General features: G+C 38.6%; 1 protein-coding gene and 1 pseudogene across 2 annotated transcripts in view; both read left to right on the top strand.

The window, feature by feature from the left end:
* EIF4E (eukaryotic translation initiation factor 4E) overlaps positions 1-26,288 on the top strand; it is a 113,656-nt gene that overhangs the window by 46,577 nt on the left and 40,791 nt on the right. Inside the window, exon 2 of one of the 2 annotated variants that reach the window (XM_060012011.1) lies at positions 19,372-19,418. In XM_060012011.1, coding sequence (XP_059867994.1) covers positions 19,372-19,418 — 47 coding nt within the window. Of the gene's footprint in view, positions 1-19,371; positions 19,419-23,594; positions 23,613-26,288 lie in introns of those variants that run through there. The other variant, XM_060012012.2, reaches the window with a different exon arrangement.
* LOC132425296 (proline-rich protein 13 pseudogene) lies at positions 5,895-6,874 on the top strand (annotated as a pseudogene).

Below are 26,288 nucleotides of genomic sequence, written 5' to 3'. Positions count from 1 at the left end.
ATCCATCAACAGATGAATGGATAGAAAGGACGTGATATACATAACTACAACGGAATATTACTCAGTCGTAAAAATAATGAAATCTTGGGACTTCCCTGGTGGTCCAGTGGCTAAGACTCTGCACTCCCAACACAGGGGGCCCAGGTTCGATCCCTGATCAAGGAACTACATCTCACATGCTGCAACTAAGAGCCCACATACTGTAACTAAAGATCCCTCATGCGGCAACAAAGATCCCACATGCCACAACTAAGACCCGGCGCAGCCAAATAAATAAATATTTTTTAAAAATGAAATATTGCCATTTGCAGCAACATGGACAGACCTAGACAGTATTATGCTAAGTGAAACAGAAAAAGACAGATACTGTATGATTTCACTTATATGTGGAATCTAAAAAATAAAACAAATGAACCAACATAAAACAGAAACAGAGTTATAGATACAGAGAAAAAACAGGTGGTTGCCAAAGGGGAGAGGGTGGGGGAATGAGTGAAATAGGTGAGAGAGAGTAAGAGGTACAAACTTTCAATTACAAAATAAATGAGTCATGGGGATAATATATACAGCATGGGGAATATAGTCAGTAATATTGTAATAACTTTGTATGGTGACAGATGGTAACTAGACTTGTGGTGGTGATCATTTTGTGTTGTATAGAAATATTGAACCACTATGTTGTACACCTGGAACTAACGTAGTGTTTTAAGTCAGTTGTACTTCAACAAAAACAAAAAGAAACAAACAAACAAAAAACACAATCTCTGAACAAGACTGAGTTCACTTATGAATCAGAAGTCTAAGATCCACAAAGTCTTCAAGCTGCCCATGACTCAGTTCTCTTCCTCTTTCTCCTAAATCACAGAAGTATAATAATTACAACAGCGAACACTTACAGAGCCTTGACTATGCACCAGAAACCATTTTTTAAAATTAATTTTTATTGGAGTATAGTTGCTTTATGATGTTGTGTTAGTTTCTACTGTACAGAAAAATGAATCAGCTCTACATAAACATATATCCCCTCTTTTTTGGATTTCCTTCCCATTTAGGTCACCACAGTGCATTAAACCACTTGGTTTTAAGTTTATTGGTTAAAAATCACAATCCCATTGTGCTTCTCTATAATTATACCTAAGTCATCTTTATTGATTTTGGTAATTTCTACTCAGTATTGTGGGGATAGGCTTTGTTTTGGCATTTCCCTCTGACTTATTAAAAAGCCTAGAAACTTACTGAGTCCAAGGAGGCCTGTTCTTTATTTTTTATTGAAGTATAGTTGATTTACAATGTTATGTTAGTGTCAGGTGTACATCACAGTGATTCAGATTTTTACATATATATATGTATATTCATATATATTCTTTTTCAGATTCTTTTCCCTTATAAGTTATTACAAAACATTGAGTACAGTTCCCTGTGCTATACCATAGGTCCTTGTTGGTTATATGTTTTACACACTTGTTTTTGGCTGCACCATGAAGCATGCAGAACTTCCCTGACCAGGGATTGAATCCGTTCCCTATGCAGTGGAAGCTCGGAGTCTTAACCACTGGACCACCAGGGAAGTGCTGTTTATCTATTTTATATATAGTAGTGTGTATATGTTCATCCCAAACTACTAATTTATCCCTTCCCCACCCCCCTACCCTCCCAACCCCACCTCCGTCCCAAGGAGGCCTGTTCTAATTCCAAACTGCTTAGCTGCTGAAGAAGAATTAAAAGAATTAAAAGAATTAAAGAATTGGCCTAGTTCACTAACAGCTGTAGTTCAGGGGTATGATTTTGTCTACTAACGTAACAATGATACTCTTGCTGGTCCAAATTGGGGCCAAGTACCCTCAGTGTAGGCCCCAAAGTTATAACATTTTAACTTATATTTGGGAACACACATTCCAAGACAAGTAGGAGGTGAGGTGGTGAGGGGGAAAGCTTCCTGGTGATCCACATGCTATGCCATATAGGGCTTGGTCCCTATCCCCAGATGTCCCCTTTCTTCATGGCTAATTCTTGGTGCCTTTGGTGTCCTTCACTACCAGGGTATCAGTTGGGACTGGCTCAATCTATTAAATAGATTTTAATAAATTGGAATATCAAAAGAGAAGAGGTCAAGGTCTTGGTTCCTTTCTACCCAGGAGGCTCCTTGTTTTCTATGAAAATTCTCATATGAAGAGGCATTAGGAAGGGCAGGCTTTGTCAAGCCACAAAATAAAGGGTAAGGAGTACCTGTGTTCTTACATAATTAAGAGCAGCCATTCCAGTGGCTCTTCTCAGAAAAAAGACATGCTCTAAAGGGAAATTCTGTCTCCATGTAGAGTAGCAGCTGGCCAATTTTTAAATTTGTTTTTAAAAAATGTCAAGTTCTACCTAACGAGGCAACACATTATTCTTCCTCATTCCATTCTCACTGGGGAAGCGTACACATCACGTTGTATCGTTCCTGGCCTTTAGCTCCTTGAACCACCTGAATTAACCCCCTACCCCATTTTGTTACTACATTTTAAATTATTGGTTACAGATCTATCTCAACTACCTAGGTCTTAGAAATATTTGAATTAGGCCTAAGGAACTTTCTCTTGCCTCATATTCCTCTAATTATTTATTTTTCTTTCTTACCTATCTAGACTCCAAAGCAGTTTGTGACCTCCTATTAGTATTTTATCAATTTCATCAGCTTGGATTTTATTTCTCTTGCAGTCATTCTTCTCCCAGAGAGTAAGCAGCTATTCTTTCTTCATTTCAAATCTACAGAATCAGTTTCTGTTACATTCTATAGAATCAGGTTTTATTTTTTTAATTAATTAATTTTTGGCTGCATTGTGTCTTCATTGATGCATGCAGAATTTCTCTGTTTGCAGCGAGCGGGCGCTACTCTTCGTTACAGTGCGCGGGCTTCTCATTGCGGTGGCTTCTCTTTCTTGCGGAGCATGGACTCTAGGCGCGCAGGCGTTAGTAGTTGTGGCACGCGGGCTCAGTAGTTGTGGCTCGTGGGCTCTAGATCACAGGCTCAGTAGTTGTGGTGCACAGGCTTAGTTGCTCTGTGGCATGTGGGATCTTCCTGGACCAGAGATCAAACCCGTGTCCCCTGCATAGGCAGGCAGATTCTTAAACACTGTTTCACCAAGGAAGTCCTGGTTTGTTTTGTTTTGTTTTTTGTGGAACACGGGCCTGTCACTGTTGTGGCCTCTCCCGTTGCAGAGCACAGACTCCGTGGCCATGGCTCACAGGCCTAGCCGCTCCGCACCATGTGGGATCTTCCCGGACCGGGACACGAACCCATGTTCCCTGCATTGGCAGGCGGGCTTTCAACAACTGCGCCACCAGGGAAGCCCCCTGGTTTATTTTTTTATCACACACAATACCTCTGTTACTTTCCAAGTATGTAACGTTCCCCTATTTCTGTTGCTTAAAAGACTTTAAAGGTATCTTGGGTCTCCTATCTTTGTTATTTCTTCACAAACTTTGGTACACTACACATGTAGGCATATAAAACATTTCAAACACTGTAGACATGTAGAAAGTGAAAGTGTCCCGCATTATCCCTTCCCCCTTCACATTACTCAGAGATAACCATTCTTAATATATTGATATGTGTCCCTCTGAATATTTCCAAATCATCATTCTTTCAAAATACGCTTTAGTTTTTACCCTATTTTTAGAGATTATGCATTTTATAACATCTAAGTTGGTCAATCTGGGTAATTATTCATCTTTGTATGATATTAAGCTCTTTTCTTGGTTTTTCTTCTATACTAAACACTCCGTTCTTGGTAGCACATCACTCCTTCCTCTTTGCTGTAACCTGCTCTTCCCTCTCCTCCAATTCTCTGGCTCACATGAGTCATTACATTGTTACAAATTCTACCCCTTCCCCCAGGCAGAGTTGACTAGTCGAAGAGTGAATTTATAACACAAATTAGGCCAATCATAACACCCCACCATTGCTGAACTTTGTTGATTTGTCCAGGTGTGGGCACCTGACTTAGAACTCATCCTTCCCTGGGATTACATAAACATAGGATCATGGGAGTCATTACCATTACGGTGGCAAAGCCTGTAATATGTCAGTGAGGGTTAGAGTTTTTGAAAGTCATGTTTCCTAGACTCTTCAGAAAGCAAGTGTTGACAGAAAATTAATCAGTTCATCTAAGAAAAAGAATGGAAAATTTCATCCAAGCCAATTTGAGGGTTGTAACTGGGGAAGAGCATATCAGAAAGCTCTGAGAACTGTTCCACCCACTAGAAGCCAAAATACAGTTATACAAGGTTTTTGAGACAAAAAAAGCTGTACATTAGATGATGTATGATTGACAGTTTACACAATCTGGATCTGCAAGTACAAAGTGATGGTCATCGTGACCCCTTACAAGATCAAGAAGAAATTTCACTTGCATTTTCTCTATTCTATTTCCAATAGAGAAAATGCAAGAAACATTAAACAAGGACCTAGAAGAACTAAAGAGGAAACAAGCAATGATGAACAACACAATGAATGAAAATAAAAATACTCTAGAAGGGATCAATAGCAGAATAACTGAGGCAGAAGAACGGATAAGTGACCTGGAAGATAAAATAGTGGAAATAACTACTGCAGAGCAGAATAAAGAAAAAACAATGAAAAGAACTGAGGACAGTCTCAGAGACCTCTGGGACAATATTACACGCAACAACATTCGAATTATAGGGGTCCCAGAAGAAGAAGAGAAAAAGGAAAGGACTGAGAAAATATTTCAAGGGATTATAGTTGAAAACTTCCCTAATATGGAAAATGAAATAGTTAATCAAGTCCAGGAAGCACAGAGAGTCCCATACAGGATAAATAAAAAGGAGAAACACGCCAAGACACATATTAATCAAACTATCAAAAATTAAATACAAAGAAAACATATTAAAAGCAGCAAGGGAAAGACAACAAATAACACACAAGGGAATCCCCATAAGGTTAACAGCTGCTCTGTCAGCAGAAACTCTGCAAGCCAGAAGGGACTGGCAGGACATATTTCAAGTGATGAAGGAGAAGAACCTACAACCAAGATTACTCTACCCAGCAATGATCTCATTCAGATTTGATGGAGAAATTAAAACCTTTACAGACAAGCAAAAGCTGAGAGAGTTCAGCACCACCAAACCAGCTTTACAACAAATGCTAAAGGAACTTCTCTAGGCAAGAAACACAAAAGAAGGAAAAGACCTACAATAACAAACCAAAACAATTAAGAAAATGGGAATAGGAACATACATATCGATACTTACCTTAAATGTAAATGGATTACATGCTCCAACCAAAAGACATAGACTGGCTGAATGAATACAAAAACAAGACCCGTATATATGCTGTCTACAAGAGACCCACCTCAGACCTAGGGACACATACAAACTTAAAGTGATGGAATAGAAAGAGATATTCCATGCAAATGGAAATCAAAAGAAAGTTGCAGTAGCAATTCTCATATCAGACAACATAGACTTTAAAATAAAGAAAATTACAAGAGACAAAGAAGGACACTACATAATGATCAAGGGATCAATCCAAGAAGAAGATATAACAATTGTAAATATCTATGCACACAACATAGGAGCACCTCAATACATAAGGCAAATACTAACAGCCATAAAAGGGGAAATCAACAGTAACACAATCATATTAGGAGACATTAACACCCCACTTTCACCAATGGACAGATCATCCAAAATGAAAATAAATAAGGAAACACAAGCTTTAAATGATACATTAAACAAGATGGACTTAATTGATATTTATAGGACATTGCATCCAAAAACAACAGAATACACATTTTTCTCAAGTGCTCATGGAACAGTCTCCAGGATAGATCATATCTTGGGTCACAAATCTAACCTTGGTAAATTTAAGAAAATTGAAATCGGAGTGGAGGCTGAAAGGAGGAGTCCGCCCAAGCAGTGGTGTAGAGGTGACTGGACGCCTGGATTCCTCAGTTTCCTCCTTCTTCCATTCCTGGGCTGGAAGAAATAGCTGAACATGTGGAATCCCAATGCCGGGCAGCAAGGGCCATATCCACACCCCCCTAACGTCGGGTACCCTGGAGGTTGCAATCCTGCCCATCCACTACCTGCCACCCCTACCTTTCCTCCAGGCCCCTTTCCCACTCCCCCAGGAGCACCCCAGGGGAATCCAGCCTTTCCCCCTGGTGGGCCCTGTCACCCTGTGCTACCGGGGTATCCAGGATGCCAACCCTCAGGTCCCTACCCCCCTCCATACCCACCACCTGCCCCTGGCATGTGTCCTGTGAATCCATTGGCTCCTGGCATGGTAGGACCAGGAATGGTGATTGACAAGAAGATGCAAAAGAAAATCAGAAAAGCTCATAAAAAGAAGCAGAAACACCACAAACATGGCAAGCATTCCTCCTCCTCCTCCTCTTCCAGCAGTGACTCTGACTGAACACAGGGCCTGGACCCTTCCCTCAAGTCTCTCCAGTTCTGCTCTCCCATCAAGCTTCAGATGCCATTTTGTACTGGGGGAAATTAGCCCTTGTGTCCCTCCCCCCGCCACCCCTGCAATCTAAGCCTCACTCTGCTGTTCAACCCTAACTGGCTAGGGAAAATGGGAAAAGAATTGCCATGGGTTAGCAAAGGCCATCTTCCCACTGCTTGGATAGAACTTTTAGCTGGTGAATTTTGCAGGAGAACTATTTTTTGAAAATGGTGAGATTTGAGCTAAATGCTGCAGACAAGTCTAAGATCTGTAAAATGTGATTTCTTTACTTTCTTTTGTAATACTCATGATTGGGGAGATGCTGTGGAAATTTAATTATGGAAAGGAAAAAGCAACCTGTATCTTTCTTGTAATTGTGGCATGCTTGGATGATTTAGTGGCAAATAAACATTTCCCAGCAGGAAAAAAAAAAAAAAAAAGAAAATTGAAATCGTATCAAGTATCTTTTCCGACCACAACACTATAAGACTAGATATCAATTACAGGAAAAAAATCTGTAAAAAATACAAAAACGTGGAGGCTAAACAATACACCACTTAATTGCGAAGTGATCACTGAAGAAATCAAAGAGGAAATCAAAAAATACCTAGAAACAAATGACAATGGAGAAACAACGACCCAAAACCTATGGGATGCAGCAAAAGCAGTTCTAAGAGGGAAGTTTATAGCAATACAATCCTACCTTAAGAAACAGGAAACATCTCAAATAAACAACCTAACCTTGCACCTAAAGCAATCAGAGAAAGAAGAACAAAAAAAACCCCAAAGTTAGCAGAAGGAAAGAAATCATAAAGATTAGATCAGAAATAAATAAAAAAGTAATGAAGGAAACTATAGCAAAGATCAATAAAACTAAAAGCTGGTTCTTTGAGAAGATAAACAAAATAGATAAACCACTAGCCAGACTTATCAAGAAAAAAAGGGAGAAGACTCAAATCAATAGAATTAGAAATGAAAAAGGAGAGGTAACAACTGACACTGCAGAAATAAAAGAGATCATGAGAGATTACTACAAGCAACTCTATGCCAATAAAATGGACAATCTGGAAGAAATGGACAAATTCTTAGAAATGCACAACCTGCCAAGACTGAATCAGGAAGAAATAGAAAATATGAACAGAGCAATCACAAGCACTGAAATTGAAACTGTGATTAAAAATCTTCCAACAAAGAAAAGCCCAGGACCAGATGGCTTCACAGGTGAATTCTATCAAACATTTAGAGAAGAGCTAACACCTTTCCTTCTCAAACTCTTCCAAAATATAGCAGAGGGAGGAACACTCCCAAACTCCTTCTACGAGGCCACCATCACCTTGATACCAAAACCAGACAAGGATGTCACAAAGAAAGAAAACTACAGGCCAATATCACTGATGAACATAGATGCAAAAATCCTCAACAAAATACTAGCAAACAGAATCCAACAGCACATTAAAAGGATCATACACCATGATCAAGTGGGGTTTATTCCAGGAATGCAAGGATTCTTCAACATACGCAAATCTATCAATGTGATAAACCATATTAACAAATTGAAGGAGAAAAACCATATGATCATCTCAATAGATGCAGAGAAAGCTTTTGACAAAATTCAACACCAATTTATGATAAAAACCCTGCAGAAAGTAGGCATAGAGGGAACTTTCCTCAACATAATAAAGGTCATATATGACAAGCTCACAGCAAACATCATCCTCAATGGTGAAAAACTGAAAGCATTTCCACTAAGATCAGGAACAAGACAAGGTTGCCCACTCTCACCACTCTTATTCAACATAGTTTTGGAAGTTTTAGCCACAGCAATCAGAGAAGAAAAGGAAATAAAAGGAATCCAAATCAGAGAAGAAGAAGTAAAGCTGTCACTGTTTGCAGATGACATGATCCTATACATAGAGAATCCTAAAGATGCTACCAGAAAACTACTAGAGCTAATCAATGAATTTGGTAAAGTGGCAGGATACAAAATTAATGCACAGAAATCTCTGGCATTCCTATATACTAATGATGAAAAAGCTGAAAGTGAAATCAAGAAAACACTCCCATTTACCATTGCAACAAAAAGAATAAAATATCTAGGAATAAACCTACCTAAGGAGACAAAAGACCTGTATGCAGAAAATTATAAGACACTGATGAAAGAAATTAAAGATGATACAAATAGATGGAGAGATATACCATGTTCTTGGATTGGAAGAATCAACATTGTGAAAATGACTCTACTACCCAAAGCAATCTATAGATTCAATGCAATCCCTATCAAACTACCACTGGCATTTTTCACAGAACTAGAACAAAAATTTTTGCAATTTGTATGGAAACACAAAAGACCCCGAATAGCCAAAGCAATCTTGAGAACGAAAAAAGGAACTGGAGGAATCAGGCTCCCTGACTTCAGACTATACTACAAAGCTACAGTTATCAAGACGGTATGGTACTGGCACAAAAACAGAAAGATAGATCAATGGAACAGGATAGAAAGCCCAGAGATAAACCCATGCACATATGGACACCTTATCTTTGATAAAGGTGGCAGGAATGTACAGTGGAGAAATGACAGCCTCTTCAATAAGTGGTGCTGGGAAAACTGGACAGGTACATGTAAAAGTATGAGATTAGATCACTCCCTAACACCATACACAAAAATAAGCTCAAAATGGATTAAAGACCTAAATGTAAGGCCAGAAACTATCAAACTCTTAGAGGAAAACATAGGCAGAACACTCTATGACATAAATCACAGCAAGATCCTTTCTGACCCACCTCCTAGAGTAATGGAAATAAAAACAAAAATAAACAAATGGGACCTAATGAAACTTCAAAGCTTTTGCACAGCAAAGGAAACCATAAACAAGACCAAAAGACAACCCTCAGAATGGGAGAAAATATTTGCAAATGAAGCAACTGACAAAGGATTAATCTCCAAAATTTACAAGCAGCTCACGCAGCTCAATAACAAAAAAACAAACAACCCAATCCAAAAATGGGCAGAAGACGTAAATAGACATTTCCCCAAAGAAGATATACAGACTGCCAACAAACACATCAAAGAATGCTCAACATCATTAATCATTAGAGAAATGCAAATCAAAACTACAATGAGATATCATCTCACACCAGTCAGAATGGCCATCATCAAAAAATCTAGAAACAATAAATGCTGGAGAGTGTGTGGAGAAAAGGGAACACTCTTGCACTGCTGGTGGGAATGTGAATTGGTTCAGCCACTATGGAGAACAGTATGGAGGTTCCTTAAAAAACTACAAATAGAACTACCATATGACCCAGCAATCCCACTACTGGGCATATACCCTGAGAAAACCAAAATTCAAAAAGAGTCATGTACCAAAATGTTCATTGCAGCTCTATTTACAATAGCCCAGAGATGGAAACAACCTAAGTGCCCATCATCAGATGAATGGATAAAGAAGATGTGGCACATATATACAATGGAATATTACTCAGCCATAAAAAGAAACAAAATTGAGTTATTTGTAGTGAGGTGGATGGACCTAGAGTCTGTCATACAGAGTGAAGTAAGTCAGAAAGAAAAAGACAAATACCGTATGCTAACACATATATATGGAATTTAAGAAAAAAAAAATGTCATGAAGAACCTAGGGGTAAGGCAGAAATAAAGACGCAGACCTCCTAGAGAACGGACTTGAGGTTATGGGGAGGGGGAAGGGTGAGCTGTGACAGGGCGAGAGAGTCATGGACATATATACACTAACAAACGTAGTAAGGTAGATAGCTAGTGGGAAGCAGCCGCATGGCACAGGGATATTGGCTCGGTGCTTCGTGACAGCCTGGAGGGGTGGGATAGGGAGGGTGGGAGGGAGGGAGATGCAAGAGGGAAGACATATGGGAATATATGTTTATGTATGACTGATTCACTTTGTTATAAAGCAGAAACTAACACACCATTGTAAAGCAATTATACCCCAATAAAGATGTTAAAAAATAATAATAATAAATAAATAAATTTTAATTCCTTTAAGGCCAAATGCTGATGCTTGTTGTAACCTGTTAGGCTGATACAACATTTTTGGAGAGCAATATGAATTCCAATATGTATAAAAAGTGAAAGTTGTGTTGTATTCTATAAACCATTTAATTCCATTGCTGAAAATTTATCCTGAAGTAATTATCTAAAATATGAAAATAAATTTCTCTTGAATGTATGCATTAGAGCATTATTCATAATAGGAGAAAACTGGAAATAACCTGAATATGTAGCCATGGAGAATTAGGTATTGTAATATATCTACTTAGTGAAATATTCTGAGGCCGCTAATGCTACCAATGTTGATGTGATGCTCTAGGAAGGACACAATATTACATAGAATTTCTGCCAAAAATGTACAAGTTTAAAAGTGTTGTATCAACATAAGAAGTCCACAATAATCCTAACAGCATCGTAGGAAACAATCACATAAACCAAATTAAGGGATATTCTTCAAAACAACTGTCCTTTACTTTTGAGTGTCATTGTTTCAAAAGACAAGCTGAGGAACTGTTTCAGATTAAGCTGAAGAGACATGACAACTAATGCAATGCATGATCCTAGATTGGAAAAAAAAATTTATAAAACTAATTATTCGAACAATTGGCAAAATTTGAATATTGATTCGATGATTAAATTTTAGATAAAAGTGTTGAATATTACATTTCCTGATTTAATTGTGTTATGGCTCTGTAAGAAAATATTTTCATACTTAGGAGGAACATGTTGAAGTATTTAGAGCTCATTATGTCTGCAACTTGCTCTCAAATGGCTCAGAAATAATGAAAGATTGAGAGACAAGGCAACATGTTAACGATTGTTTACTTTAGAAGGGTTTGTGGAAGTTACTACTGCAACTATTCTGTAAGTTTGATAATTTTTCAAAATAAAATGTTTAAAAAGTATTATCTAGTCTACAAACAGTGTCCAAAATATTCTCAATAAGAGATCACGTGAAAAATACAGTTCAAAACTGTATGTGACCTATAATTGTAAGAGCATAAAATGTTGGCATATTGATGTATTAGGGTAGTAGGGAAGATTTTCCTTTTTTAAAAAAAAATTTCTTTAATGATGTTTGTTATATTGTGTTTAAAATGAAACCATTATATAAGATTAAATGCATTTAAAAAATCACCAAGGGGCTAAAAAACAAAAAAAAAAAAAAAAGAAGAGAAGAAAAAAATCACCAAGGGGAAGAACAGTATAAAAACAATAAGAATAATAGAATAATTTTTAAAATTCCAATTCTACTCCAGGGTTCCTTAAACATGTTTTGTTTGTTTGTTTGTTTGTTCTTTTTTTTTTTTTTTTTTTTTTTTTTTTTGGCCACGCGGCTTGCAGGATCTTAGTTCCCCAACCAGGGATCCAACCCGGGCCCCTGACAGTGAAAGTGTGGAGTCCTAACCACTGGAACGCCGGGGAATTCCCTCCTTACATTTTGAAAAACGAAAGTTTAATTTATAGATCCAAACCAGTTTAAGCTGTTGTCCCATCCCCTAACATGAAAGGTTTTGCTAAAGTCCAGCTCCAAGTTAAAGAGCAAATAAATAACAAATTCCTCACTTGGTATGGGTGTGATTTCTTTTTTTTTTCTTTTGATGGAGCTGAACACAAGGCTTTTAAGTAATATTATCTTCTATCAGATATCTGGTTTAGTCTCCCAAAATAAGAACATAGTTCCAAGTTTCTTTATGAGTACTTTAAATACTTTTACCCCCTAGGCAGTTTCAGAAAATAGCATGAATTTCCTATATTTAACATTACCTTTTTTCGGCTCTTTGAAAAAAAAGTTTTATTGTGGTACAGTTGACATGCAATGTAACATTCCTCTTTTTTTTTGGCTGCGTTGGGTCTTTGTTGCTGCACGCGGGCTTTCTCTAGTTGCAGTGAGCAGGGGCTACTTCCTTGCGTTGCGCAGTCTTCTCATTGCGGTGGCTTCTCTAGTTGCGGAGCACGGGCTCTAGGCGCACAGGCTTCTGTAGTTGTGGCTCGCGGGCTCTAGAGCGCAGGCTCAGTAGTTGTGGCGCACGGGCTTAGTTGCTCCTCTGCATGTGGGATCTTCCCGGACCAGGGCTCGAACCCGTGTCCCCTGCATTGGCAGGTGGATTCTCAACCCCTGCGCCACCAGGGAAGCCCAACATTCCTTTTTAAGACAAAAAAATAAACAAAAGTTAATAAGTTAAAATATTTAAATATTTTCACTTAAATATTTTCAGTCAAGTATCGCTCTGCTCTTCAAGTATTAATTACATTTAGCTAATCCTTTTTGTAACTAACAAAACAATAATTTCCCTTTTCTTCAAGTATTAATTACATTTAGCTAATCCTTTTATTTATTTATTTATTTATTTTTTGAGGTACGCGGGCCTCTCACTGTTGTGGCCTCTCCCGTTGCGGAGCATAGACTCCAGACACTCAGGCTCAGCGGCCATGGCTCACGGGCCCAGCTGCACCGTGGCATGTGGGATCTTCCCAGACTAGGACACGAACCCGTGTCCCCTGCATTGGCAGGCGGACTCTCAACCACTGCGCCACCAGGGAAGCCCTAGCTAATCCTTTTTGTAACTAACAAAACAATAATTTCCCCTTAGTTTTAAAATTTCAACAATGACTGCTGACATTTTCCTATATATTGCCCAAATCTCTTTCAGAATGTAAAAGTTAAGCTCTAATAAAGGAATAGGATCGTGTTTACTTATCTTGCCATCTTATTTTACTGTACAATAAAATATGTATTTAACTCTCATGTGAACCTATTCTCTTACCTTTCAGGGAGGAAAAGCATATAAGCCTATATGGAAAAACTTTTAAGCAAGGTCAGATTTTTTTCTTTAAGGTTCTGTTTCCATAAATTGCCTGGCAATTAAACTAACAGTTTGTTTCATAAATCTGCCCAGCATAGTAATTTTTTTCATTTTCCAGAAGTCACTTTTTATAAGCTAAGTACATCCAGTCTGCTAATACGCATATCTAGATCAAACCCTTTTCCCCTTCTTAAAACCTGATAATCTCAGGCACTGATATGATAAAAGTATAGACCCGTTTCTTAACTTTCCATTTCAGAGCTGTGAATACTGTTGGTCAGTTTGTACTAAATGCATCCACAGACCTGACAAAAGCTCTCCCCAAATAGTAAGTCTTTAATAGTGATTTGTCATTTTTTAAAAAGATATAAATGGCTCTCTTGCGAGTATTATTACCATTATTTTATTATTTATTTTTAACAAAACAATAATCACGGTTTTCCATTAGCTACTTGAAACACATAAGGTGATATCTGAGAATTTTTAGTACATCCCATGTTTCTGAGCAATGTCCTGAATGAGGATTGGTATCTCTCAAACTCTGAATTTAAAATAAGAGTTTAGAGGCAGGTGAATCAAAAATTTCTAATTCACAGGTCTCCAACGATGCTGTTGGAGTAGAAAGGCACATGGCAAGTCCTGGGGAAGGTAGCCAACCAGACCATTCCTGTAGATTGGTGTTTCCTCCGAGAATCATCACAATCTGAGGACACAGAGAAAATCCAGTCCACAGGGGTAGTTTTCTTTTAGCCAAGCTCATAGAGTGTAAGTAAAACAAACTAAAAATTTAGTGCCAGTTAAGATGGACTCTGAGCAATATAACTAGTCTAGACATTCGTGTATCCATATCAGCCCTACATATATACAAATCAATACCAGAAGATATGTTCATCATATGGTCGCTTGGTAAACCTGGAACCAAACAAGGAGAATTAGTTCTGGTGTCCTCAAGAAACCGTCCCCAATGAGGGCCAAATGGACCAGAGATCCATATTTTTGCACCAGGGCACTCTGTCCCTAGAACAAAACTAGGTGGTCAAATATTGTCATTCTGGATTCCTCTTTTATAGATGGTAAGCAGACCAGCCCCCACCCATTAACATATTTCTTTAGACAAGTTCAATATAAGCACTTACTCATGTATGTAACAATGAAAATCCAATCATGCTTCCCTGAAGTTCCACCCAAATCTCTGAATTTTGGGTGTTTACAATCTTGTGGGTTATTTCTAAAAGCTACTGATCTCATCCCACTACATTTAAATTTTTTTCTAATTTCAATTTTAAAAGGTAAATTACATTTCTTTATAGTATCTTATTGTTGACCCAGCATACTCCTTATATGAATTTTTCACATACTCTTTGCAGATTATTTCTCAGTATTTCAGACAATTATCTTTCTTATTAGGCAGTCCAATTACAATCTAGTCAATATTATATAGTGTTAAGAGCCCTGAAGACAGAACTGTGTTCTTGGGAAAGTTATTTAACCTCAGTTTCCTTATCTATCTCAGAATGTTGTTTTGAAGATAAAATGAGGTATTATCAATGCACATAAACTGCTTAACATGATACCTGGTATATAGTAATTTTCCTATTACATTGTTAGTCCTAAGGCTAGAATTCTGTGAAGTTTTAAAAATCTTGGTTTTTCCCAAATATTTGTTGGCATTCTACCTACAAATCATCAAGGACCTAACATTTTGCTAGTGGAGGCAACCAATGATTAATTAAATAATATTTAATATAATACTGGGTTTAGAGCTAGAGTTATAAAGTGGCCTGAAGAAAAATAAAGCAGGGTTAAGGAGATAAAGAGTAATGAGCATGGCAATTTAGATAGGGTGGTCAAGGAAGCCTTCCCTCAGGAGATGGCATTGGAACAGAGATCTGAATGAAACAAGGGAAGAAACGAAGTGACTGTCTCAATCGTCAGGTGAATGAGTGCTTGTTTTGGCTTGTTAGCTGCACCCTTTCTGTTCTTAGTCACACTTCTTTATATGGGTAGTGAACTATTTATATATCTATGACTTAGGATGCCAAACAGAACAGTCCAGAAAGGAAGTGCCTGGGCTTCCCATGTCCTTTAAATATCCTTCAAATATTACACATTTCCCATTACTAACTTAGTACTTCTTGAATTGTCAGTTTTGAAGTCCTTCAAAGAGATACAGGCATTTTGGAAGACCCTATCAGAGGAAAGCAGCTCTGGTATGGAAGAAAGAATCTTGGAGTCAAGAGAACTGGGTTTGAATTCCAGCTCACCCATTGGCTGTGTGGACTTGCCTGTGTCCCCTACTTTACTGAGTCTGTTTCTTTATCTATAAGATGGGGGTGATAATTTTTAATTCACATATTTGTTATAAAGGTCAAATGAATTAATTGATGTGAAAAATATGTGGTATGTTATAAGAAATCAATAGTTGACTCTGAAAGCTTGGAATATCCTTAAAGATAATGGGCGGGGGTTGGTTCTCTGCACAGAAGAATTCTTAAGCATATTACACTATACAAAAAGTAGAAATAATAAATTTATGTTAATATAATATTACATCATGGTAATTATAGTTACATTGAGTGCTTACTATATTCTAAGAACTATTCTAAATAAGTTACATGGATTAACTCATTTCTCACACTAACCATGCAAGATATGTACTGTTATTGTGCCTATCTAACTGATGACAAAATGAAGCACAAAGAGACTAAATAATCTGCATGTGGTCACAGTAAAAGGGAGAATTGGGATTATGAACCAAGAAAATTTGACATTGGAGCTCATGCTCTCACATACTAAACTATATAATTGTAATTTAAAGGATTATTTATCCTGTTTGAAGCCATCATTTTAGGTCTTTCCTAAAGTAACATCACTGTAGAAAGTGACAATAACAATTTAAAAAATAGAGTATAAAGTATAACCAAGTTTAAAAAGAGAGTGAAAAAGGTTTTAAAAAAAGTGTTAACTAGAGGTTGGTTTAGATTATATCTAAAGTTAATACCCAAAATGAAAATATTAAGGATCATTTACTTTATTATGCGATTTCATATCTTCAGTCTCAAAACCTATTCATTTTAAGAAAAAACGATTGCTTAGTACTAATCCAAGTCTAAGAAAGGCAACTAATTTAAACAGAATGTCTAAAATTCCAAGGCCTGTTTTTTTTTAAATCCTAGACAGTGTAGTAGTAATATTTTTATAGCAGATGTGATCAGTTTGAACCACAGTTGAACAATGCCCAGCAAAACAATGATTTTGATTATTTAGAAAACCTAAATAAAATTCCAATGACAAAATACATGATAAAAATGATGCGCTGTTTTTATTATGATGCGTTCTATTAAATTATTTAAAGTCTCTTTACCATGAGTTAGATCTATAAAGACTAGTGATATACCAGCTTCAGGATTATATTAGGTAGAGAAAAGATCATGACTATTTACAGATGCTAAATGATAACCAATCATTCCAGGCATTTATTTATTTATTTATTTTCCAGGATTTTAAATAATAGTTACCATGATACTATGCTGGGCCATTAATTATGTATTAACTAGATAACTCCAACAAGTAGAATAGTGTTTCAATACCATATCCCATTTCAAATATCTTTTTTATTACTCTTTCCTTTAAGTACAAGCACAAATATGGTAGTAATGTAACAAATGTACTTTTTTGTGCATTAATAGATTAATAAAGAATAAAATATTTCGCCCATGAGCCATGGCCGCTGAGCCTGCACGTCCAGAGCCTGTGCTCCACTACGGGAGAGGCTACAGCAGTCAGAGGCCCGCGTACCGCAAAAAAAAAAAAAAAAAAAAAAAAAGAATAAAATATTTCAGATTGGCAAAAGCAAAACAACCATATACACACATAGATAAAAACCTAATCACCAAGTCTTTGACATGGTAGAGTCTAATGGTAATATTAGGAAAAGACACATGAATGTGTCATAAAACACATGCAACAAAGCTCATAGAAAATGGAGAGAAATTAAGCTCCAAAGAGGAGTATATATATATACTTCTACTATACATGTATAGTAGAAGTACTAGGATGATTGACAAAAGTGAGGTGTGTTTTGATCAAGAGAAAAGTTAAAATAATGGAAGCTATTATTAAAAGGAAGTTTTAAGAACATCACTGGTATTCAGTCCCACTGAAATCTCTTTAAATCTCTTTTGTTCTATTATCTAGCAGCATTGGGAAAATAATACATATATACTATCTCTTCAAAGAAGATAACAGGATACTACTTTTAAACAACAGAAAGTATCACTGAGGTCGACTATAATTACTTTGGATAGGTTAACTAAGAGTAGATAGTCTAAATAGAAATTCATTTATCCATTTATTTTATGTTTTCAGAATTCTTTCTACTTTAAACCTACTAGAGCTAAGTTGGTCAAAAGCTTTTATTAATCGTGTCTGACATCCAGGTAAACCAAAGCCTATGATCAGGCAATGGTTTTGAGTTATTACAGCCTCAATTATGTGTTAGCCAACTCAAGCGACCATTATGTAGTCAGTAATAGGTATGACACAGCTCTGGACATCAGCAACACTGTAAGCAGGCAGGCACAGGCAACCTGCTTATACTGATTTTTCTGGTGTTAACATTCTTAAGCAGCATGGAAAACAGTAATCGTATGTCTTCCTCATTAAAGCCTTACAGTAGCACTCTACTAGATTTCTTTACCTCTGTTTTTTGTATTAATAACCATGCAGAATAACACTGTCTTGAGAAATGACAGCACAGCATCTTACAGGGAAAGGAAATATAGGATGCCACTGTAGGGATAAATTTCTAATTACCAGTGATTATTGTGAATATAACACTATTTTCCTGAACATTAAAGTCTCCATGGAGGGTAGGTACAGTTCAAAAAAAAAACTTGTCTTGAAACTTTAAAATTGCATTGGTGTACATGATAATGTAAGAAAGTGCACGAAAGAAAAAAATTAAACATTGTTTAAAAAAAAAAAACAGGGAAAGCCGCTGATCCTTAGGAAGGCACGAGGTTGACTATTCTGAAGCATTTAGGGAGTCCGATTCATTTTCAAAGCTGGTTACAATCATTAGCATAGCACACCCTTGTGAGGGAAGTGTATTATCATCTGTGGTTCATAAATGAAAAAGCTAGGGCACTGAATGATTAAGTCACTCGCCCAAGGAGAATGAGTCAACGTCGAGTCATAGTTGACCCGGCCTAACGACTCCTGACGGTCAATCCAGGGCTTAGTCAGCGGGGGCCGGAGTGGCTTCCCTGGCTGGCACCCGGACTTGGGCTAGTTCCAATCACGTTAAAGCAGAACAGTGGAAGCGAGAGGACCCAACTTGCAAATGATTTTTACTTCCACGCAAGCCTTAGCCTTGAGGTCTTAATCTCAGGAGTTGGAACAGGAAACGCTGTCGGGTGCACTCCCCCTCCCCCAACCTGTGGCAAGTGGGTACTGTGGGCAGCCCCGCCACTCCTTTTGGCAGTGATGGCCATGAGTGACCACCAGCGTTAGCGGAGCCGGGGGACCGGGGAGGGTTGCCTGCTTAAACGATTCTCCATCGCCGCCTCTTTTTGAAACTAAGAGAAAATGGTGTGCAGTCAAAAGAAAATTAAATGAACACACAGGCAACTTGTTCTAGGACCTCAACTAAGCAAACGAAGCCTTATTGTGCGTGCTGAACCTACGGTTCCCAATCTTTCGGGAAAGATGGGAGGACAGGGCGACAAAGGGTACAGCAGGCATGCCTGGCAGTAAGTGCGACAGCAGCTATCCAGGCGGAAGAGCAGAGGACTGAAAACCACCCTCCAGAACGCGTGTGTCCGCCGCGCCGAGAACCGCGCACGGTACCCATCGACCACGTGACCAGTCCTTTTTTTTTTAAACTTCTTTGCCTGAAAGAAAAAAAAACGAAAACGAGAGAGAAAGACAGGAGAAAGACTCCACTTCCCAGAAGCCTCTCGTTAAACACGCCGCCGCAGTCTTGCGCAGGCGCCGCCAGGGCCAAACGGACACGTCCGTCACGTGAACAGAAGCCGGCCAATGCGGTTTGAATCTCATTTTTTTCCTCTCACCCCCCCCTTCAGGAGCGGTTGTGCGATCAGATCGATCTAAGATGGCGACTGTGGAACCGGTGAGTATTGCTTTTGGCCCCCACCCCCACAGGCCCGCACGCTCCATCTCCCTTCGCACTCGGGGACCCCGCGGGACCGCGTTCCCGGTGCGCACGCTACCCCTTGCCGCCCCCTCCCCCTCTTCGTGGGCCTGACCTTCCCGCGGACAACTGGGGGCGCCCCGGAGGTTGGCCGCGACGGCGTGTAGAGCCCACGTTCTGGTGGGGGCCCGAGAGCTCGCGGAGAGGTGTGGGGGAGGGGCGGCGCCTCAGGCGGAGCCGCGAGGGGGTTCGAGGGTGGAGGGCGACCTGGGCCCTGGGCTAGGTGTGTGGGAATTGTGTCTTCGGGATAGGAGGGCGCTGGGTCGTCTCCGAGCTGGCGCCCGGATCCGCAGGGAGGGTGGGCGGCGAACCGGCCTGGAATGAGATGGAGGGAGCCTTGGGGCAGCCTTTCCGTGTCTCCCTCCCTCGCTTTAGCCCAGGGGCTCGGGTGCGGAGCGCGCGCCGGAACTCCTTAGACTGGTGGGCCAGGGAGCCGGTGGGCGCGCGTTGCCCTAGGGTGAGTTGGGCGGGAATGGTGCCGCGGCGTGCGCGGAGAAGCTTCGACCTCGCCTAGGGGAGCCGAGAGCGGCCAGCGCATGTTACGCCGGCGCGTCCAAGAGTCGCCGGGGTGGGCTGCAGGGGAGGCGAGAAGGGTTTGGAGTGGGAAGGAGAACCCCGTGTCACAGGGTAAAGCTCTGCGAGTAGGATGAAGGGTGGTGGTGGTGGTTAGCCGGGGGATCACATTGTCCTCGCCCCTCCATGCTGGAGGCTGGGCTGTCATGGAGGAGGGAAGGGGGAGGAGCGAGGCCTACGGATAGCTGCTGCTGGTCTGGTTGCCGGCCGGACCTGCTGCATTTCACACGCGCCCGTCTCCCATTCATTCATCGTTTCCGCGCAGTGCTCACGCCTCAGAAAATGCGAGTGGGTGTAGATCCGTCTGTTCTTCCGAATCTGTCTTTTTCGTCTGGAAGGTTCCTCAGGCACAGATTATTGGAAATAGGAACTTAACTTTTAAAGTTACTTTTCCATTTGATTTTCTCTTTATCCGTTCTACTGGTTTCTCTCCCAGTTTGGGCACCATCTTAAACTTCTTTCAAGCAAGCTGATCCCAGAGCACCAAGTTGATTGATAACCGTCCAAAGGAGGGAGTATCTTTGTCATAGTTTGGGTTTGCCGGCAGTGGCTCACTGAAACTTCTAGGTCTGTGTTGCCGTTTCAGGAATGTTGCATCTAAGTGATATTTTAGAGGCATAATACATTAACCAGAAAACCTTTGATACCCTGGAACCAGTTCTGGACCTTGGTTGCCGGATATTTTCATATATCTTTAATGGTAGTTTGTGATTTTGATAATGGCTTCCCAATTTGCTTTGACTTTTTAACGACTTTTATAACTATTAAAAAATTAGTTATGAAAAGGTCTATAGAATACAAAAATGCTTATTTTTCATTACATTGACTTAAACACTATCCTTACCTTGTTGCCAGAACTTAAGGCACATTTCCTGCTTGGTTACTTATTCTTTTATTGGTACCAGTGTTTATTTACATTCCTGGAAATTAGGTTGACTACAGAACTTTATTAAGTTGCTGATACAGTTAAATGATTTTTAGAACATTAATGTTAAATAGATAAAAGATAAATATGTAAAACTTGAACTTAAAACCCTTTTATGGGCTCTGATACTACTTCTGACTGGATCAACTCCTACCGACCGTACCAGCGTCAGTAAAAGCATTACAGCTGGTAATAAGGGCAAGGCTAAAACCTCTGAACAATAAAACAATGTAGTCTGTGAAGTTTCAGTAACATTTAGGGCCTTTGGGTTTTGCAGGCTATGCTGTTTTGTTTCAACAACATGGAACAAAACTAAAAAGTGTTGAAGGACTGTTTTGAGTCAGTAAATATTTATAGCTCCTGATACATTTAGGACCTTGTACCAAGTGTTCTTTAGGATACAGAGTTATACAAAATGTGATTCTATACCTTGTTCAGTGTAAATTTTAGGAACTTAATTTCCAGTGATCTGGTCAATGATGCAGTATAGCATTCCTTCTAGTGCTGACCCCAGGGAGATTTCAATGCTGCATTTAAATTTGGGGAGTAGGGAACCTAAAAACTTAGTGTGTGAAAGTCAAAAGCCAGATTGAAGCTATAATAGAGTGAGGATGCATGTAAAATAATCTTGTGTTTATTTTTAGTGAAAAATGCAAGTTTAAAGTACTTTTAATGCACCTTTGTCCACAGGTTAGTCATTTAGAATTCTTTTTGACAATTTTAAATAGTGGTATATATATATTTTTTAAGCAGCTGATTAGTATTTGCTGCAATTGAGGTATCCATGTAAAAGCCTACAAAAAGCATATTTGTTCATTGCTATTTCAGCTAGCTTGTGAGTTTCCTTATTTTTTGCTGAGCATAATCAGAAGCACCTAGAGTCATGGGTTTTTTCTGCTTGTCCCACCTTTGAAGGCATTCAGGGAATTTTTATTTATGGAAATTAAGTAAAATATCAGTCATTTTCAGTTTGATATTGTGCGCTTCTCAAGTGTGTGTGTATAAGATCATTTAGATTAAGAAATGGCTTACATGGAATCTAAAAAAATTATACAAGTGAACTTATTTACAAAACAGGAATAGATTCACAGACATAGAAAACAAATTTATGGTTACCAAAGGGGAAGGGGAGGAGGAAGGGATAAATTAGAAGTTTGGGATTAACAGATACACACTGTATAAAATAGATAAACAACAGGGACCTACTATAGAGCACAGGGAGCTATATTAAGTATCTTATAATAACCTATAATGGAAAAGAATCTGAAAAAATATATATGTACATATATACACACGTGTGTGTGTGTGTGTGTATATATATATATATATAACTGAATTACTTTGCTAATACACCTGAAACTAACACAACATTGTAAATCAACTATACTTCCAAAAAAAACAAAAAACCCCACAACAAAATACACACAGACACATAAAAGAAGTGGCTTACAAATATTAAACTTGTTGACAAGCTTGATAGGTATATTAAAGGCAGCATTTTACCTCTTAACAGGTAATATGGCAAAGTTTTGAACATTGGGATAAACAATACTCTCCTATTCTATTGGCATTTAAATTGTGGTTAGGTCAAAATTAGACTTTGTGGGTAGATCAAAGTTAGACTTAATACCAGTTGGCGAAGGTGGCAGGCCATCTTACCTCCAGTGGGTCGTGGGTTTTGGCAGCTTTTATCTTCATTCTTCATTCTTCATTATTGGGGTTTTTTTGACTTGTAGTTCTTTTAAAGGTAAGAGATTTTGGTTTATTTAGTTAAACTGAAGGTATATAATTTTACTTGTTTTTACATTGTATCTCTTGAATTTTTTAAACTGTACATTAGTTTCATAAATGGAATCAACTTGGACAATCAGCTGATCTAATGTTTCCTTTTTTTATCCTTTAGAAACACGTTTTGTATTGCAAAGAGTTTATTAAAAGTAAATAAGTCTTAAATACGTGTTGACAAATATGTTGTTATATAATGCCATGTATTTTTGCTAACCAAAGACTATTGATTAACAAGCAGACCTTGCAAATTAATATGCATATTTTTGCTTTAAGAAAGAACCCAGGGGCTTCCCCGGTGGTGCAGTGGTTGAGAGTCCGCCTGCCGATGCAGGGGACGCAGGTTCGTGCCCCGGTCTGGGAGGATCCCACATGCCGCGGAGCGGCTGGGCCCGTGAGCCATGGCCGCTGGGCCTGAGCTTCCAGAGCCTGTGCTCCGCAGCGGGAGAGGCCACAAAAGTGAGAGGCCCACGTACTGCAAAAAAAAAAAGAAAGAACCCAGTATATCAAAGTTCATTCATAAACCAAACAAATTTAGTTCCGGTGTTTATATTTTAGATTTCACTTTGTTTTTTACTCTGAATTAAAATTAGCCTAATTATTTGACTTAGAGAAGTCCAGTTTAGAAATAGACATAGTTTTACACACCAAAGTTGCAGAGAATAAAATGTTTAATGAATTATGTAACCTTAATCCAATTTGGACAGAAAATTCTATGCAAAATTTTTTTTAAAGTATTCTGTTTAATTTATATAAGGTTAAGAATATAGGAGAAGTACCAGCAGTCCTGGATGTAACAAGCAACCTGTGAAGTACTTGTTCTAGCAATGGTAATTTCTTCTATTACTTCTCTGCTACTATTAGAAACTTCCTTGCTCCTCTGGTACCTCTGAGTTGCTCCATTTTTGTCATAGAGAGTTTTTTGAGAAGTGGAAACGAGCCAGAATTATAGTCTAATTTTAATATCTGTGTGACCTTGAAGATGGAAATTTCTAAGTCTGGCTGAAAAATGGGAATAAGATATAGTGGTTTTGATTTTCAAATGCACTATTGAGGGATGAAAATTTATCAGTTATGAAGAACTAGATAGAGGACTTCCCTGGTGGCGCAGTGGTTAAGAATCCGCCTGCCAATGCAGGGGACATGGGTTCGAGCCCTGGTCTGGAAAGATTCCACATGCCGCGGAGGAACTAAGCCTGTGCGCCACAACTGCTGAGCCTGCACTCTAGAGCCTGTGAGCCACAACTACTGAAGCCCACATGCCACGACTACTGAAGCCCGCATGCCACGACTACTGAAGGCCGTGCACCTAGAGACCATGCTCTGCAACAAGAGAAGCCACCTCAATGAGAAGCCAGTGCACCACAATGAAGAGTAGCCCCGCTCACAGCAGTGAAGACCCAACACAGCCAAAAATAAATAAATTTATTTTTAAAAAAAGAACTAGATAAAGTTAATATTCCATAGGTGTGCTGCATGTAGGTGTATCCATGCAAAGTTGTACTCATTTTTTCCTCTCTTTGCTAGGAGATTTACATAGCCGACTTTATCATTTCTTTGCCATTATTAAGAAATACAAGGCTTATGACCCATAACCCACAGATAGTCTCCCTGCTCCTTACTGTAAAAATCACTAGTGTTTCTTTAAAAGTTCCTGTACATGCCTGGAGAAAAAGGAAAGGATGGCTTTTGTCTCTTAAGTACTAAGTAGTCCCTTCTAGAACCTGAGAATGTGGTCAGAAAAATAAGATTGTTTTTCCCAGTTGGAACTTTTGATACATCTTCCATAGAAACAATAGGAAGCTGTAGTTTTGGCTTACTGTGTTCAGTAAGTTTCTATGGAATTATGACAAATTAGGACCCAGCATTGAATTTCCAGGGCTATAGATTTAGAGTTCTAAGCAACTGAATAAAAATGATATTTTAAACACAGTCTGTAACAGTGATTTTTAATGTAGGTGATTTTTATATCTTAATAATAGCTAACACAAAGCACTTACTGTATGTCAGGCACCTTACTAAGTGCTTTACATATATTTATTCATTTAATTTTTAACAGCAAATCGATGAGGTAGGTATTATTCTTATTTCACAGTTGAGGAAACCAAGGCACGGAGAGATTAAGTAACTTTGTGTGACTAACTTGCCCAAGATCACAGAGCTAATAAGTGGTGGGGTGGAGTTCAAACTAAAGCAACCCATGTTCCAGAGTGTGTGTTCTTAACCATGACACTGTCTTTCCCATAGGCATTTAACGTGTGTTCCTTGTGTGACTTGGAAAGATTAATTTGATAAACTTAATAGATACTTTGCTACAGTTCTAAAAGTATGTGGACATTTATTTTTAGTTTCTGTTGTACTACAGTGTTGGCTAACTGATATCCAAAGTATAGAATCTTAAGAAAATATCACCAAGAAGAAAATATCACCTTGGTGTCTAAATTTGAGGACTAAACAAGTAGTTATCCTGGCCATACTGGTCCAGAACTTTGTGCGTTGATTTCTAAAGAAAGTGAATGGTCACTCTTCTTCTCCCCCTTTACATTTGGTTTCTGGACCTGTCAATTCATATGTTTTGCCAGTTAAAATATTTTGCTAGTGAAAACAGTGTAGTGAAATTGAAAAAAAATTTGCAAACGTGGAATTTACTCTCATCTACCTTTGTACTTTTAGTAATTTTGGTGAAAGGTCTGGCAAAGAGTCAAGCAGTTTTGAAAAAGTTTCAGTTGTAGTATGTTGCTACTCTTAAAAGCTAAATTATTTGGGGAATGTAGAAGTAATAAGACCATAAGATTTCTCTGAAACTCATGTCTTTGCAGTAATCTTTACTTTTATTTATTTTTATAAATTTATTTATTTTTGGCTGCATTGGGTCTTCGTTGCTGCGCGCAGTTTTTCTCTAGTTGCAGCGAGTGGGGCTACTCTTCCTTGTGGTGTGCAGACTTCTCATTGCGGTGGCTTCTCTTGCAGAGCACAGGCTCTAGGTGCGCAGGCTCAGTAGTTGTGGCTCGCGGGCTCTAGAACGCAGGTTCAGTAGTTGTGGCGCATAAGCTAAGTTGCTCTGCGTGTGGGATCTTCCAGGACCAGGGCTTGAACCTGTGTCCCCTGCATTGGCAGGCGGATTCTTAACCACTGCACCACCAGGGAAGCCCTGCAGTAATCTTTAAAGCTAAAATGTCTTCAGTTACATATTTTAAATGTGTTCATACAAAATGCTATACAGAAATTAGAAATTACAGAAATTTTTCTGTGCTCTGCTTATTACAGTGACAGTCAATAAGTTTTAGTATTTATGTGAACTGATATTAGTATTGCTATAAAAAATTTGGGGTTTTACATGGGTCATCTTAGGGCAACAGCTTATGTAACCACAGTCTAATAACATAAAGTATTAACTAAAGTCAATATTTTAATAGAAAGATAAAATACCGTAATTTTTTGTAAATCTTAATATTGTGGGATAAATACTTTTTATAGGTGAGAAATTCATATTTCAAGTGATTTTT

The sequence above is a fragment of the Delphinus delphis genome, chromosome 5, assembly GCF_949987515.2.
Source record: "Delphinus delphis chromosome 5, mDelDel1.2, whole genome shotgun sequence".
Classification (NCBI taxonomy): Eukaryota; Metazoa; Chordata; class Mammalia; order Artiodactyla; family Delphinidae; genus Delphinus; species Delphinus delphis.
The sequence above is the reverse complement of the archived record's forward strand: the minus strand, read 5'-3'. Positions and strand labels throughout refer to the sequence as shown.